This window comes from Argiope bruennichi, chromosome 8 (assembly GCF_947563725.1).
Source record: "Argiope bruennichi chromosome 8, qqArgBrue1.1, whole genome shotgun sequence".
Taxonomy (NCBI): Eukaryota; Metazoa; Arthropoda; class Arachnida; order Araneae; family Araneidae; genus Argiope; species Argiope bruennichi.
The window spans coordinates 101,976,679-101,990,443 of NC_079158.1; the positions used below are offsets into that span (position 1 = coordinate 101,976,679).

Consider the following 13,765-nt stretch of genomic DNA (forward strand, 5'->3'; position numbering starts at 1 on the left):
AATTTTGGTTTCAACTGCTTGGAAAAAAGGCGCCCAAAATGCACATTGAATTTTCTGGAATCTGTATATTCAACACATCCCAGCGATTAATCGTAAAAGAAAAGAAAAGCATTAAACATCGCACAGTAATAGGCTAATACACGAATATAGAATACATAATACATAAATATAGAACAGAATAATACACAAATATATTTATTCGAGAGTATGTGAGTAAGTTTTAAGGAAATTACTTTCACCATGTTTGTTAGATTTTACTGACATATTCAAATATTAATGCAATATGAGTCACTTGAATATTAGCCATTAATAATATTATAATGCTGTATTAAACTGTAAACTTTGTAATTCAGCCTCTTCCTTGACAACATTTCCTGTCAAGTAATTTTCAGACAGCTGTATTAAGTAATGTACACCATAAAGGAAAAATACAGATAATAATAAATAGATGTAGATGACATCTTAAAAGATATTTCATATCTTTAAATGCATAAATTATTTCATTCATAATCACGATATCAGCAAGTTGAAACCGGTTAGAGAGATGACAAAATCAAACAACAAATGTTCCAATGATTATCGGAAAACACAGAATATTAAATAACAATGAAATAATTTATTACTTATTATTTATAACTCTTCTATTATTATTTATTACTCTTCTAAGTGGAAAACTTTAATGATATTTCAACTGCAAAGATTGCATTTTGATTTTTATTTATAAAGAATTTATAATTCTCTATAAATATTCTTTGTAATATGGGACGGCTGTTTGTTTATTTAATTATAAAATTTGGTGGGAAGAATAAGTTTAGTAATAAAGAGTTTCGAAAAAAGGGTTCATTCTACTGAAAGATAAAGTAGGGAATATAAAATTTTCAATATAGTAAAACCATTCTTTTTTTGACCTACAGATATCAAAATACCGAGAATAATTTATATTTAGAATCCAAGATGTATCTGAAAAGAGATTTACATAACAGAGTTAAAAAAAAAAAAAAAAAAAAAAAAAAAAAACTCTTTTTTTTTTACATTTTGTCAATTTAATTATATTATGAAGCTAAGGAGCTCATTCAAATTCAACATCTATGTTTAATTGCAACTTGTTCAGACGCAATTTGTGATTCCTTCACTTTCTTTAACAAATACTTGAATTTCAAAATTTCCCATGTAAAGCATATCCCATGTAAATTTGTTTGGTTTGGTTACATTAACGTCCCGTTCGAAGCAACACTAGGGCTATTTTGGAACGGACCTCGTAATTTTGAACCATGGTCAGGTGACGAGGACGACACCTGAGCTAGCACCCCCCTCTCCACACCACACCAGCGGGAGGACGTTTGTTTGGTTTGGTTATATTAACGTCCCGTTTGAAGTAACACTAGGGCTATTTTGGGACGGACCTCGTAATTTTGAACCACTGCCAGGTGACGAGGACGACACTTGAGCTAGCACCCCCTCTCCACACCACACCACACCACACCAGCGGGAGGACGTTTGGTCATGACAGATTTAACGTGCAACAGACCCCCTTACACGACGGTTCTTCGGTGGAATCGGTATGGCCCACCGCGGTCTATATCCCATGTAAAGCCCATGTATAGTCCCATCCGCATATAGTTTATGCTTTTTTTTTATTCGTATTAATAATATAGGAAGTAATTAATTTTAGAAATAAATTTTAACATAAACGATACCGTTTTTCCTAATCATCTTAACATGCAGTGAAAATAATGTTGTAACTTTTATATTTGGTATATCTTTTTATAATTCCTTCAACTAATCTTTTAATAATTATGGTATACATTTTTAAAATTTCTTTACTATTTTAATATTTACTTAGCTAATAAAATATCAAATTAATTCTGTATAATGCCCCGAATTTGTCATTCGACAAAAAGTAAATTATGCAAGTTGAAAAAAAATTAAAAATTGTTTGTTTAAAATTTATTTTAAATAGTTTATTAATGTTATGCCATTACTTCATAAAATTTAAAAAAAAATAAAAAAATGCCATAAAAAATTCGATTAATTCATTTTATTGTATCTGTTATTACCTTAAGAGCTTATTTTATCAGTTATAAATTCAGACAATTTAGTATCTATGTCAATTACTATTTCATTTATTACGCAAGGTATATTGTTAAATATCTTCCAGCAAAGACAAAGAACCATCAATATAAATATGTAATTTAATATTTAAAAAAAATCTTCCAATTCCTTAACATAATAAAAACAAATTCTAAATTAAAATGAAAATACATAAGAAGATATTACACACAACTAGCTATGCTGCCTTTGTAAATATGAAAAGCAGTTGCGCTAAAGTTCTATTAAGTAAGTAAAGTAAGTAAGTAATAAGTAAAGTAAGTAAAAACGATTATTCATAATTCATAATGACTACATAAAAAAAAAAACTCCGATGCAATATTAGGCATAATAAGATTTAACATATCAAAAAAAATTATATTAAACTAGCATAAGTATCTATTATAAACTGTACTTACAATTGCAGTCATATTTTTGTATTTAAATTAAAAACTTTCATTTTACAGATAGTTTCAGTTTATTATTTTTAAATAAATATGTAATGGATTCCCCTCTTATTTTGCTGAGTGCGAATATATTTGATCTATTTTTTGCATATCGATTTTTCAGCATTTCCATCATTCAACAATTTATAGCGATATATGCACTTCAAACACTGCGAAGAAAAAGAAGATGAGAGTTAAAAGACCTAAGAATAAGCCACACAGAGACAATATTCTTCTTCTAAATGATAGTTGCGATCCCACAAAGCAATTCCTCAAGTAAAACTTGAGCCTCGCCTTCGGAGCCATCTGTCTTTTTCCACAGTTTTGGAAAATTCTTTTGTCTTCAACTGAAATATGGAGAGAAATGGAGAAAATACCTCGAATTCTCTGTGGAAAAGTGGCTCACGTAAATATGATAAGATTTTAGGAGAAGTTGGCTTTATAAAAAGAGATTCTTTAAAAAAAGAATGCGATAACATTTAAACTTTACTTTATCTCATTAAGTAAAGTTTAATGTTTTTCTTTATCTCATTCAGTTTTACTCATTAAGTGGCCAATTTTTTAAATGTAATATTTCGATACTGATGAGCAATGAAAATGCAACTCATTTTTGAATTAAAATGTATTTTCCACTTTCTGTTTATTCTATTTTCTTTTGTAAAATAGTTTTAAAACCTTTTTTAGAATTAAAAATATCTAAAAAATATTTTGATAACTTATTGAATCAAACTAGTATTCGAATTGAAGACTGCATAGTATTAACTTTTTAATTAACTTTTAACTTTTGTCTTCAACTTTATCCCCACGCACGGCATTTCTTTACAATAGTATGAGAAAATTGAATAACAGAGTTAACTTTTGGAACTTGAAGTCAAAACAAAACATTTTCTCCAGTTTATCTGTTATTTCATAGTCAAGACCTATCTAGCATACCTAGACTTCTAATTGAGACTGCCGATTTAACTTATATGCCTATTCTACTGTTTTTTCCTTAAAAAATATCATGACGCAGTGATCTACGATATTCTTTCTGAATACGACATTTCTCTACAATATTAAGACGAAATTAAATAACAGAGATAAATCTTGAACTTAAAGTAAAAAACAAAAGTTTTTTCTCCTATGTGACTGTGATTTCATAATCAAGTCAAGGTTTCAATTCCACGTCCTTGAAATTTTCGGGAATTCCATCTCTTGCACGTATCTGTAAAGAACATAAAAAATTGACATTCACGTTTTTCACATTAAGTTTTTCATATCGATGAATAAAAGAATGGTATTTGAGAGAATTGTTGAATTGTAATTCTTGTTGTGTATGAATTAAATGGCTATAGCGTAATCAAAAGGAGGTATTTAAGAAGAAAAAAAAAGGTCTTATATTCAGTCACTGCACAAATTAGTTCTAAATTCAAAAGTTCCTTTAAAAAAAACGAGTGATTATAATTATATTTTTGAAATAAATGTGCATTATTCTTTTTCAATATTTATTTTTTGGCTGATAGGTTCCAAATATTTCCTAACACAAATATCTAAAATACTCCTTTCTCCTTCGTAAATTTTAATAATTGATCAGAAAAACATTTTAATGCATTAATTATTAATGCATTTAATTATTTTGCGTTGCTTTCTACGTGTTAATGTGTTCTCCTCTTTTAAAAGACAATTTACTAATCACTTAAAAATATTTTTATCTAAAGTGCTTATAAGTTTTACAAATAATCTACTGTCTACTAAAATATTTATGAATGTATTAAGATTTAACTACATTTTGGTACATATAGAAAAAACTGTAAATCCGTAATTGAAATTTAATTTTGATTAACTTTAAAAGTACTTTTTTTTCTTTCAATAATTTCAAAACTGAAAAAATAAGGATGTAAAATAACTGGCGCTTGAAACGAACGAAAAAATAAAGTCAGAAAAGTAAAATTAGAGCTTTACAAATTTCTAATAATTTTTTGCATGTAGTAATTTTATAAGACATATTGTTAGAATCTAACTTATAGACATAAAACTCGTATTTGTAAAAAAAAAAAAAAAATTAAAACTCTCAATAATTACAAAGTCATGTATTTCTGTAAGGCCAACTGATTTGGATTTGGCGTTTGGAAAATATTTTCGGATTTGAAAGCAAGGACATTCATGCTTCACGTTGAATACAATCTGACTTTAATTTAGTGATAAGTGAAATATGTTCCACATATGCTATAATCCTTAATCATTACAATTCTTTTTAAAAAATGGAAGTAGATTGAATTCAAGTGGATCATAAACAGCGAGCGATACGTTTCTTTTTCTATTAATGCATTATTTTTTGGTGATACCTATCTCAGCAACAAAAACAATTTCAAAGTACTTAGATCCAAAGAGTTTAATCTAATGGAAATGAGTCAGTAATAATAACTGAAAATATTCAGAAACATCTAATTATATCCGACGATTTCCATCCAAATACATCACCAACTATTCAAAACAGAAACGAATTTTAAGTGCATTTATTCATTTATTCCACAATAATTGCACAACGAAGTCTTTTCATTCGTTGACCTCTCCCCCTTTCCATTCTCGGAAAACGAATCGAAGTTAGCATCGAAGGCAAATTAAATGCAATCACCTGTGAAGAAGGCATGGCAAAATGTCGCCCCGCGGAACCAATGGAAAAGTAGCATCTCTATCCTTAATCCTGAGAGAGCGACGTCTAAATACATTTTTGAAAACATCCGATGCAATTCCAATTTTGTTGCTAAACTAGAATTATTTATGCATGCCGAGGTGCCTTCACCTACACCTCCTCTTCCACTGACGAGGCATGTTCGGCAGGAAAATGAGTAGAAGCAGCTTGCATGCAAATGCCGTTATTAAAATCGCATCACCAATGTTGATCCGACATGATATATGGCCCCGGCTCAACTTTTATATGACGCTTTCCAGCAGCCAAAGGAAGATGGGAAGGGGGGGGGGTGAAAAAATAATAAAATCGTTCCTCCTCCACCAGATAAACCTTCCTTTTTCTGTGAAGATGTACGGTTGTAGAACGGGAGTCGACCTATTTTTAGGGGATATCTTTAACAGATCTTAAGGCAAGAAAAAGAAGGAAAGGAAGGGAGAGAAAAAAAAGATGGAAGTGGGAGGGTATTTTTGGGGGAAAGGGGTGTAGGCTAATGAAAAAAGCATTAAAGTCACGGCATAATGAGTTGTTTTGGTAATTAGCGACTTGTCTTAATTGCTAGTTGGGTTGTTCCGCTTGGCGGCTTCCACGTTCTTGCTGTCAGAAGAATTATTCCGCTGGAAAAATCACTATTAAAAGGACATTTGTTCACCAAGTCGCTTCCAAGACATGTTGGTGGGTAGTGGCCATTCCGTTTTTGCCAGCGTCAAACTAAACAAACTTTGCAAAGCGAGCAATGTTCAATAAAAAAAAATAATTAATTAGAATTTCCGAAAATGATATTTCTGAAAAAATCCATGGCTTTAAGTAGATATTAGTAAAACAGAGAACAAGGCAAAAAATATGTATCTTACCATACTACATTCGAAGAAAAACTGGCGCTATTTGAATCGAATGTTAAAACTAGTAGGCACTTAATTGTTTCATAAAAGCATTTGCAAGAACTTCTGGAAGCATTTTTACTTCTTGATTATGAGTCTTATTGTAAATATGTAGATGTTATATAATGTGCTAATATTATTCGATACTTTTGAGATTCTAATTTAACTTGAAGTCCAACTGAAAACTGTTGAAAAAATCTGAAATTAATAAAAATCAAGAAATAAATATGTATTCAGAAATTAATAAATATCAAGAAATAAATATGTATTCAGAAATTAATAAATAAGATTGTTGAAATTTTAGAAAAGAAATATACATCGACTTCCAGAGAAATAATGATAAAAGAGATGTATTAAATCACATCTGAAATAGAGTAAAAAAAAAAAAAAATAAAGCAGCACAAAATTTTCAAAATCGCTCCATTTTTAATGTAGTAATTATTCAAAATTCTATTTTGACAATATTTTATTTTATTTGAAAATTCCTTTCAAGTTGCTATAATCTTCAGAAGAACAATGCTATGCTTTTTAAAATATGGTAAGAGTGTTTTAATAGGAAAATGGCAAATAATTATAAAAATAACATTCTTCATCAATTATAAGTAAAGATAATTTAATTAAGTGCTTTTAATTGTTACTAAACGAGCAAAATAATAATATGAAATTATATGTATTAATAATTAACACAATTTTAAAAATATTTGTATTTAATATTTACTTCTATATCCTATACCATTATCCGTCTATTCGTTACAAACAAGAGCTTTCAACTGGGTTATGCTGATTAAATACTGATTAGCAAACTCATTTTCAAAAGCAGAAAATATTCCAAAAATGGCCTTTGTGTACATTTTTTACAAGCCAATGCAACTAAATATTTCCTTCAATGGGCTCGTTTAAGTAAAATTTTCGAATTTGTTGAATAATTTACAAAAGAGTTACAATTTGATTCTTATTATTAAAAAATTATCTTCAGCTGAAAAATATTAATGAGATTTTGAGGAAAGAAATATTTTTTTTATTATTATTGACAAGAATCTAAGAATAAGTTCTCTGGAAATCAGAAATAGTTATATTTTTATATAATTTAATTAAAAAGTGAAATGTAAGCCATGTGTTTCAACTCATTATTTAAGAATTTGTGGTCTCGTTTGAATTTTATAGGTATATTTATAACTTTCTATATTACAGAAAGAGTAATATTATAAGCATCATTTGGGCTACGTATTCTCTTGGTAGCTAAAATATTGTAGTTGGAATCTCCAATCTGTAAATATAAAAGAACAAGTCTATTAATTTCAAAATGTTGCAAATGTAAAATCAATTACATCAATTTTCTATCAAATTCTTATTTTTGAGTTTTTCTGCTGTCTCAATCTCAACAATCAAAAAGTCATTCTTGAAACTATAATCATAAAGTCATTATTGCTAACAGTCATCATAGCATCAACTGTCAGCAAAGTATGAATTTTAGATAAGAAAAAATCTTTCGATAAAAATATGAAATAAAATCTCTGAACAGAAAGAAAAGTTTGGTTTTCTTTCTCCTCGTTAGATGGCGGTACCAACCCCATGTGTTATATCACCACTTATTCCGAAACATAAATTATGTGTATAAGGTAAATGAATATATTCGTTTAAAAATGTTCAGATATCTTCTTTTATTTTTAACTGAGAGCCGTTTTTATTTTTTGATGACAAAAGAAAGGATTTAAAATGGTTTTTATGGGTAAAGAACCTTTCTATTGCATATTTTACATATTTTTCTTTTGATGTGAACATATTTTATGTTATGTAATATTATTTTGAACTTTTAGAATCAATTTTAATACCATTACTTTGATATTCCCTTTTAAAATCTAGAAAATTTAAGCAGTGTGAAGTAATTAAAATTAATATTTATTTTGACACAAATCTGAAATTACATAAGAATTTTCAATAAATAAATTAATGTTTTGGTGATTATACATCCATGCATATTATTTTTAAATCTCAATGGGAGATAAATTCATTTATTTTAATAACAAGCAGATTATACTATTTTAATTCAGTTGAACTATTGTAAACTATTATACTACTGGAATTCATGAGTAAATATAATTTAAATATATTCATTCATTGAAAAGAAAGTGCCTTTACCTAGAGACAACAAAATTATGAATATGTTAAATAATAATTATTTTGCTTTTTCGTCAGTAGGGAGAAACGTAACAAATATAAATAATGATGAAAGAGATGCTAACTTTTTGTTCTTCTGAATCCTGATTTTCCATCTTTCCATGCTTTTATTTACAATTTGTAATTACTTACAAATTACTTACGGGCGTTGACAACAACAAAAAATTGTGGTTTGTAATGTATTTACAAATTACAAATGGACATTGACATGACAAGAAGCCGCAATAAGAGTTAGAGTATCAGTAAGAAATATATATGAAAATATAACATACTGATTCGTGAATTAAACTGTATTTTTACTTTCTATTTTGTGAGGTTCATTTCTTCTTTTGTGATTTTTTATTCTTGTTATTATAAAATGTTCTTCAAGAATTTCTGATATGTAAGGGATGATCGGTTAAGTTTCTTTGAGCCTTTTAAATTTAAAATATCAAATTCATGCAGCCAGGGAACGTGTGCTTATTGTAACGTGACTATGCCGAATTTATTGAGACAGTTACAGGCGAAATAAGGACATTACAAAAATAATTCAAAAAATAAAGGGTATCGGCCAAATGTCGAGTTAGAAAAATATACTCTATACCTTAATAAAAACACAAGGAAAAGTTTCATGGAATTATCTGTAAAATTAACGGAGATATTCGCGATTAAAATTATGAACTTTCTTTTACTTGAAAAAGGGTTAGACCTAAATTGAAAAATGTATTCTGGATTATCATATACTTTCGCATATCATATACATACATAATTATTCGCCAAAATGTAAACTTCATTCCAACATATATTATGCTGATAGCTTGTGCTAGAGTTTGTGAAGCAGACTGAACTCATTTTCGTTTCTTTTCAGACGGTGTGAATGCCATGGGAGAGACAAAGCGACAGAGGACGTCCTACACCCGATACCAGACCCTGGAACTGGAGAAGGAATTTCATTTCAATCGGTACCTGACGCGGAGGAGGAGGATTGAGATCGCCCACGCCCTCTGCCTCTCTGAACGACAGATCAAGATCTGGTTCCAGAACAGACGCATGAAGTGGAAGAAAGAGCACAAGTTAGCCTCCACGATGCCGCCGCAGATTCCACAGGTGATGACAGACCACCACCCTCACCATCACCACCCGCATCACCACCATGCTCACCACCTGCACGGTGAGTTCAGACTCTGATCCCATTCAAGTCTAAGCTACCCTTTCTCCGATCACACGGGGTAGGGTTGATGTTGTTGAAGACTCAACCTCCTAATCATAGCCTGTGATATTTAAAACGCGGAACGTGGAATCTCTTTCATGCATGTAGAAAGTCTGGTGTTCTGGAGTTTCTAAGACGTATAGGAGTTCTGCTTTGAAATGCTTGGGCATTTTTATCTGCATGCGGACTTATCCCAATTAAGCATGTAGATGAAGATCGGCTTTTTTGCCCGGAAAGCCATAACCACCTTTGAAGTCCTTTATGTTCTGATCAATTTTTTGCTTAATAAATTAATCGGTGTTTTTTTAATATACATACAATAATATTTAAAAACCAGTTCCTTCTGCCTCTCTTATATCTTTATTTTATTGTTATAATTTTTGAACAATTTATTTTAAAAAGCAGTTTTAAATTTATTATAATTTTTTCATTTAAAGACTTTTTTTATTCATTTTTAAGATTTGGCAGTATAACATTAGGAAATTAAATGAAAAAAATCACAGTTATGAATTTAAAATTACATCATCGTGCAAGCATTTATAAATGGTTTGGTGTTCTATGCATGCGTTAAAGGCAAAAATATTTTCCAATTTTCGCAAATATTTTGAATGCATGAAATTCTAAATAATTTAGTTATTAGAATATTCAGTGAAAATTTATTCCTTTTAGAATAACGCTTTTATATATGCCTTGCAGATTATCCAGAAACTTATTTACGATTTTATTAACATTCACTTTTAATAAGTGCGATTTTATTCACTGTAAAGTATAATTATTTCTTTGACTAGAAATCACTAGACTTTCTATCACTAGAACCATCATTATTTAAAATTAAATTGGTAAAAACCTTTACAAATACAGGAAAATTTTCGATAAAAATCGTTTTAAAAGTTCCAGCCATGAATTTTTCTTGTTGAATACTTCAAATTTTCAACAGTTATCAAATTAAAAAGCATATAAATTGTGAATATTTTTAATAGAATTTGGAAGGTATAAAACGTGTATTTGACACTGCCATTATCTTCTCAGTAAAATTAATCTAACAAAGTAAATTCTATTAAAACTGTAAAAAAAAAAGTTTTTTTAAAAAAAACTTATTTTAAAATTTTATATCAGTGAGGTTATTTTCAATTTAATTGTGAGTTATACGGAATAAATAAATCCTGTTCTTTAATTTCTAATCCGAGCTATTGTAAGAATAAAATCAAAAGGAAGTAAAATAACAATAATTTCAATTTGGTAAGAATAATCAATCCTTTATTGTCGGAATCTGACCAATAAATCATTTATAATTATATATTTAGAAAACTTAAACTCACTTTATACAAGTTCTTTTTGGTATAAATATGATGGTTTTTCGAATAGTTTTCTATACTCTGAAAGTTATAAACAAATGTTATGATTATACTTGAAATCTTACTAATTTAAAGAACACCAAACCAACATAGTTACATTTAAAATTCTCGTTGCTAGTCCAATGCATATTAAGCTAAAAAATCGCCTTTATTATATTTTAGTTGGTGATTTTGGAAGATTTCAGCGAATGTATTAAAAAGTCAGCCACATTTCTGGTAAATTTCTTCGGACAAATTATTTTTTTGGTCTTTTTATTTTTTGTTTTATCATTTAAATTAGAAAAATCGAATTCTTTTGCTTTCTTCAGCATACTTACAGGCATTTTTCTTTTCTGTTTTTTTATAGTGTGTTAAGAGGCCGAGAGAAGATTGGAGGTAGGCGTTTCTGTTGCTTTAGTAGAGGCACGAGGAACGTACTACCACATTTTGTGTTTCCTGTCTTTCAGTAGGTTGGTGAGGTCTGATCACTTCACCAGACGTTATTAGTTTCTTTCTTCATAACACGAAGCCCTTTTTCCCCCCTTACTTAAAACGAAAGAGACATGTTTTTTCTCAGGGCATTCCTAAAGAACTCTTCATGGACTTATATGATGTGTGAATTTGTATTTTTAATGTATTTATTTATGGAAAACTATAAGAGCTTTTGAGAGTTGCATCCGATTGCTAAGAATAATAATCATTCGAAAATTTAAGGCATGGGTATTCAGGACTTTCTGAACGACAGATGAGAGTCACAAAGTAGAAACGCTGTTTGTGCAGTTACATACTAAAGCACGTAATGTGCATGGTAAATTTCCCAATACAAATTCCAAGAAAATAACCAAAATACATAAAAAATTACTATCTAATTAATAAATTGAATTGTCAGCTTATGTTATAAAAATTAATTTATAACAAATATTATGCTACAAAACATAACATTTTATCAGCAGATTGTGGGCACGAGGGAGTTAAGGAAAGTATTTGACTAGATGGTATTGTTAATGTCAACAATTTTGTTCAATGAATTAAGTGAGTAATAATAAAGATATTATTATTACTCACAATATTTATATGTGAGTAATTACTCACATAACTCATGTGTGAATAATATGTAATTGGAACATTGTAATAATAAAGACATTATTCCAATGTTATAATTATAATAATAAATAATATTTAATTTAAAAAATATGCAATTACATTTTTTTTATCAGTCTTCGAAAATGTTAGGAAATTAAAAAATAATATTAAATAAAACTTGTCAAATCTTCGGTCTGACTACAAATTTGTCAGCAATTCATATAGAAAGCCAATATTTAATAATCATTTTATAGTTTTATTAATTATTTAAACAATACTAAAAAATGTCCATGAATTCTAGTAATCGTATTACCCAACATTGCATGTATTCGTTGTGCTGATTAAATCACAACAACTTCAAAAATAAAATCCTAATTGTTGTCTTTTACCACTCTCAAAGGCTCTTGTACAGTTTGGCAACGACTTCTCACAGTTGCCAACAAGATGTATTTTGTGCAATACTATTATTAGCTCTGAAATGTTATGTACTGCCACACAGTTTTGAATAATTTGAAGTAAATATAAATTTGTCTATGTGGAAAACCTCAAATGATGCTTTTGTATTTTTACTAAGGCTACACCCACTGATAAATAAAGAGAAGATTCACAAGACCGTAAACTGATTATACACACACATACTTCTCGCATTGATGAACTGGAACTGCGAACCAATGAGACTAAGGGCATAGTGAATAAAACATATTTTGCAAGACGTAGTTAATATGCCCTGTCCTGATTCAAACCTGATGAAAATCCTCTACTGTTTCCAATTCCTGTTCTGGCTGAAACTTCAAACTGTGACTATTTGTAAAGAAAAAAAAAAAAAAAGACACCGTATTTCTCGGGGTTGTATAAATGTATTCCTATTTGTGTAGAAGGACAAAGCTCTGTTGATAGTCATGAACAATTTCGAAGGACTGCTGCAGCTTCGGTGGTTTCTGCTTTCTTTCAATGGATTTGTTCATGTCGCACTGCATCAACAAGAGTGTCCTATTGTTTCGTGTAGCACTTCATTAGTCCTGGTGAATTCTCAGTGGTGACCTATAACTTTCACTCATCGAGAGGTATTTATACTTGTACAGCATGTTGTATAAGCCAAAGTTGTATACTTGTACATGTATTTGTGCTGCGTCTTATCCTCATTAGTTAACTATTATGCATGCGCAGTAATTGTTGCGCATTCAGGTGAATTCACGTACACATTTGTTTTCATTTACTTTTCTTTATTAACATAAAATATTCATGACTGAGGTCTCATTACCTTTATAATTATTGAAAATGCATGATTAAGATTATTTCAAAAAATTATCAGTATTTTAATAGTATTGATACATTATCGAAATATAGTAAAGTATTATTTTATTCATAATTAAGTGGTTTTTCTTGACGAAATTGTCATTTAAACTCACCATAAATTGAATTTTTTTTGAGAAAAATAGAGCTATATTTAAAACTAAAAAATCTTTTACAATCTTACAAAACAATATATTTAAGTTAAAACTTTTAATAAGTGTAATTCATAACTTCACTCTAATAACAAATTATATATTAGAAAATTTTTGATGATACTAAAAATTCTATTATTATTTTTATTTCTATTATTATTATTTTTTCATATATACACTTGGTAAGGTAACCACTATAAGAATCATCTGATTTAAGAAAAGGAAGCAGTGATTTTAATTTTAATTACATAATTAAAAAAATAGGAATATATTCAGAATAGTATTTTTTGTTTATAGACATTTCATCTTTTATTTTAAAATGTCGAGAAGCTAACTTCAAGACATTAAAATTAAAATGTTATTATTTTATCGCTTATGAAAGGCTTTAAATTTAATCACAACGAAAAGAAATGCAACAATTAACAAAATAATGCCTCTTTCAGCCCTTTCGCA

The 13,765-nt window shown here is 28.9% G+C and overlaps 1 protein-coding gene across 3 annotated transcripts in view; it reads left to right on the forward strand.

Annotated features, from left to right (window-relative positions):
* LOC129981129 (homeobox protein Hox-A5-like) overlaps positions 1–13,143 on the forward strand; it is an 85,980-nt gene extending 72,837 nt beyond the window's left edge. Inside the window, exons 2-4 of one of the 3 annotated variants that reach the window (XM_056091821.1) lie at positions 9,109–9,411; positions 10,968–11,021; positions 11,152–11,901. In XM_056091821.1, coding sequence (XP_055947796.1) covers positions 9,109–9,411; positions 10,968–11,002 — 338 coding nt within the window. In that variant the 3' untranslated portion in view covers positions 11,003–11,021; positions 11,152–11,901. Of the gene's footprint in view, positions 1–9,108; positions 9,412–10,967; positions 11,022–11,151; positions 11,902–12,441 lie in introns of those variants that run through there. The other 2 variants (XM_056091822.1, XM_056091823.1) reach the window with 2 other exon arrangements.
* The last annotated feature ends 622 nt before the right edge of the window (positions 13,144–13,765 follow it).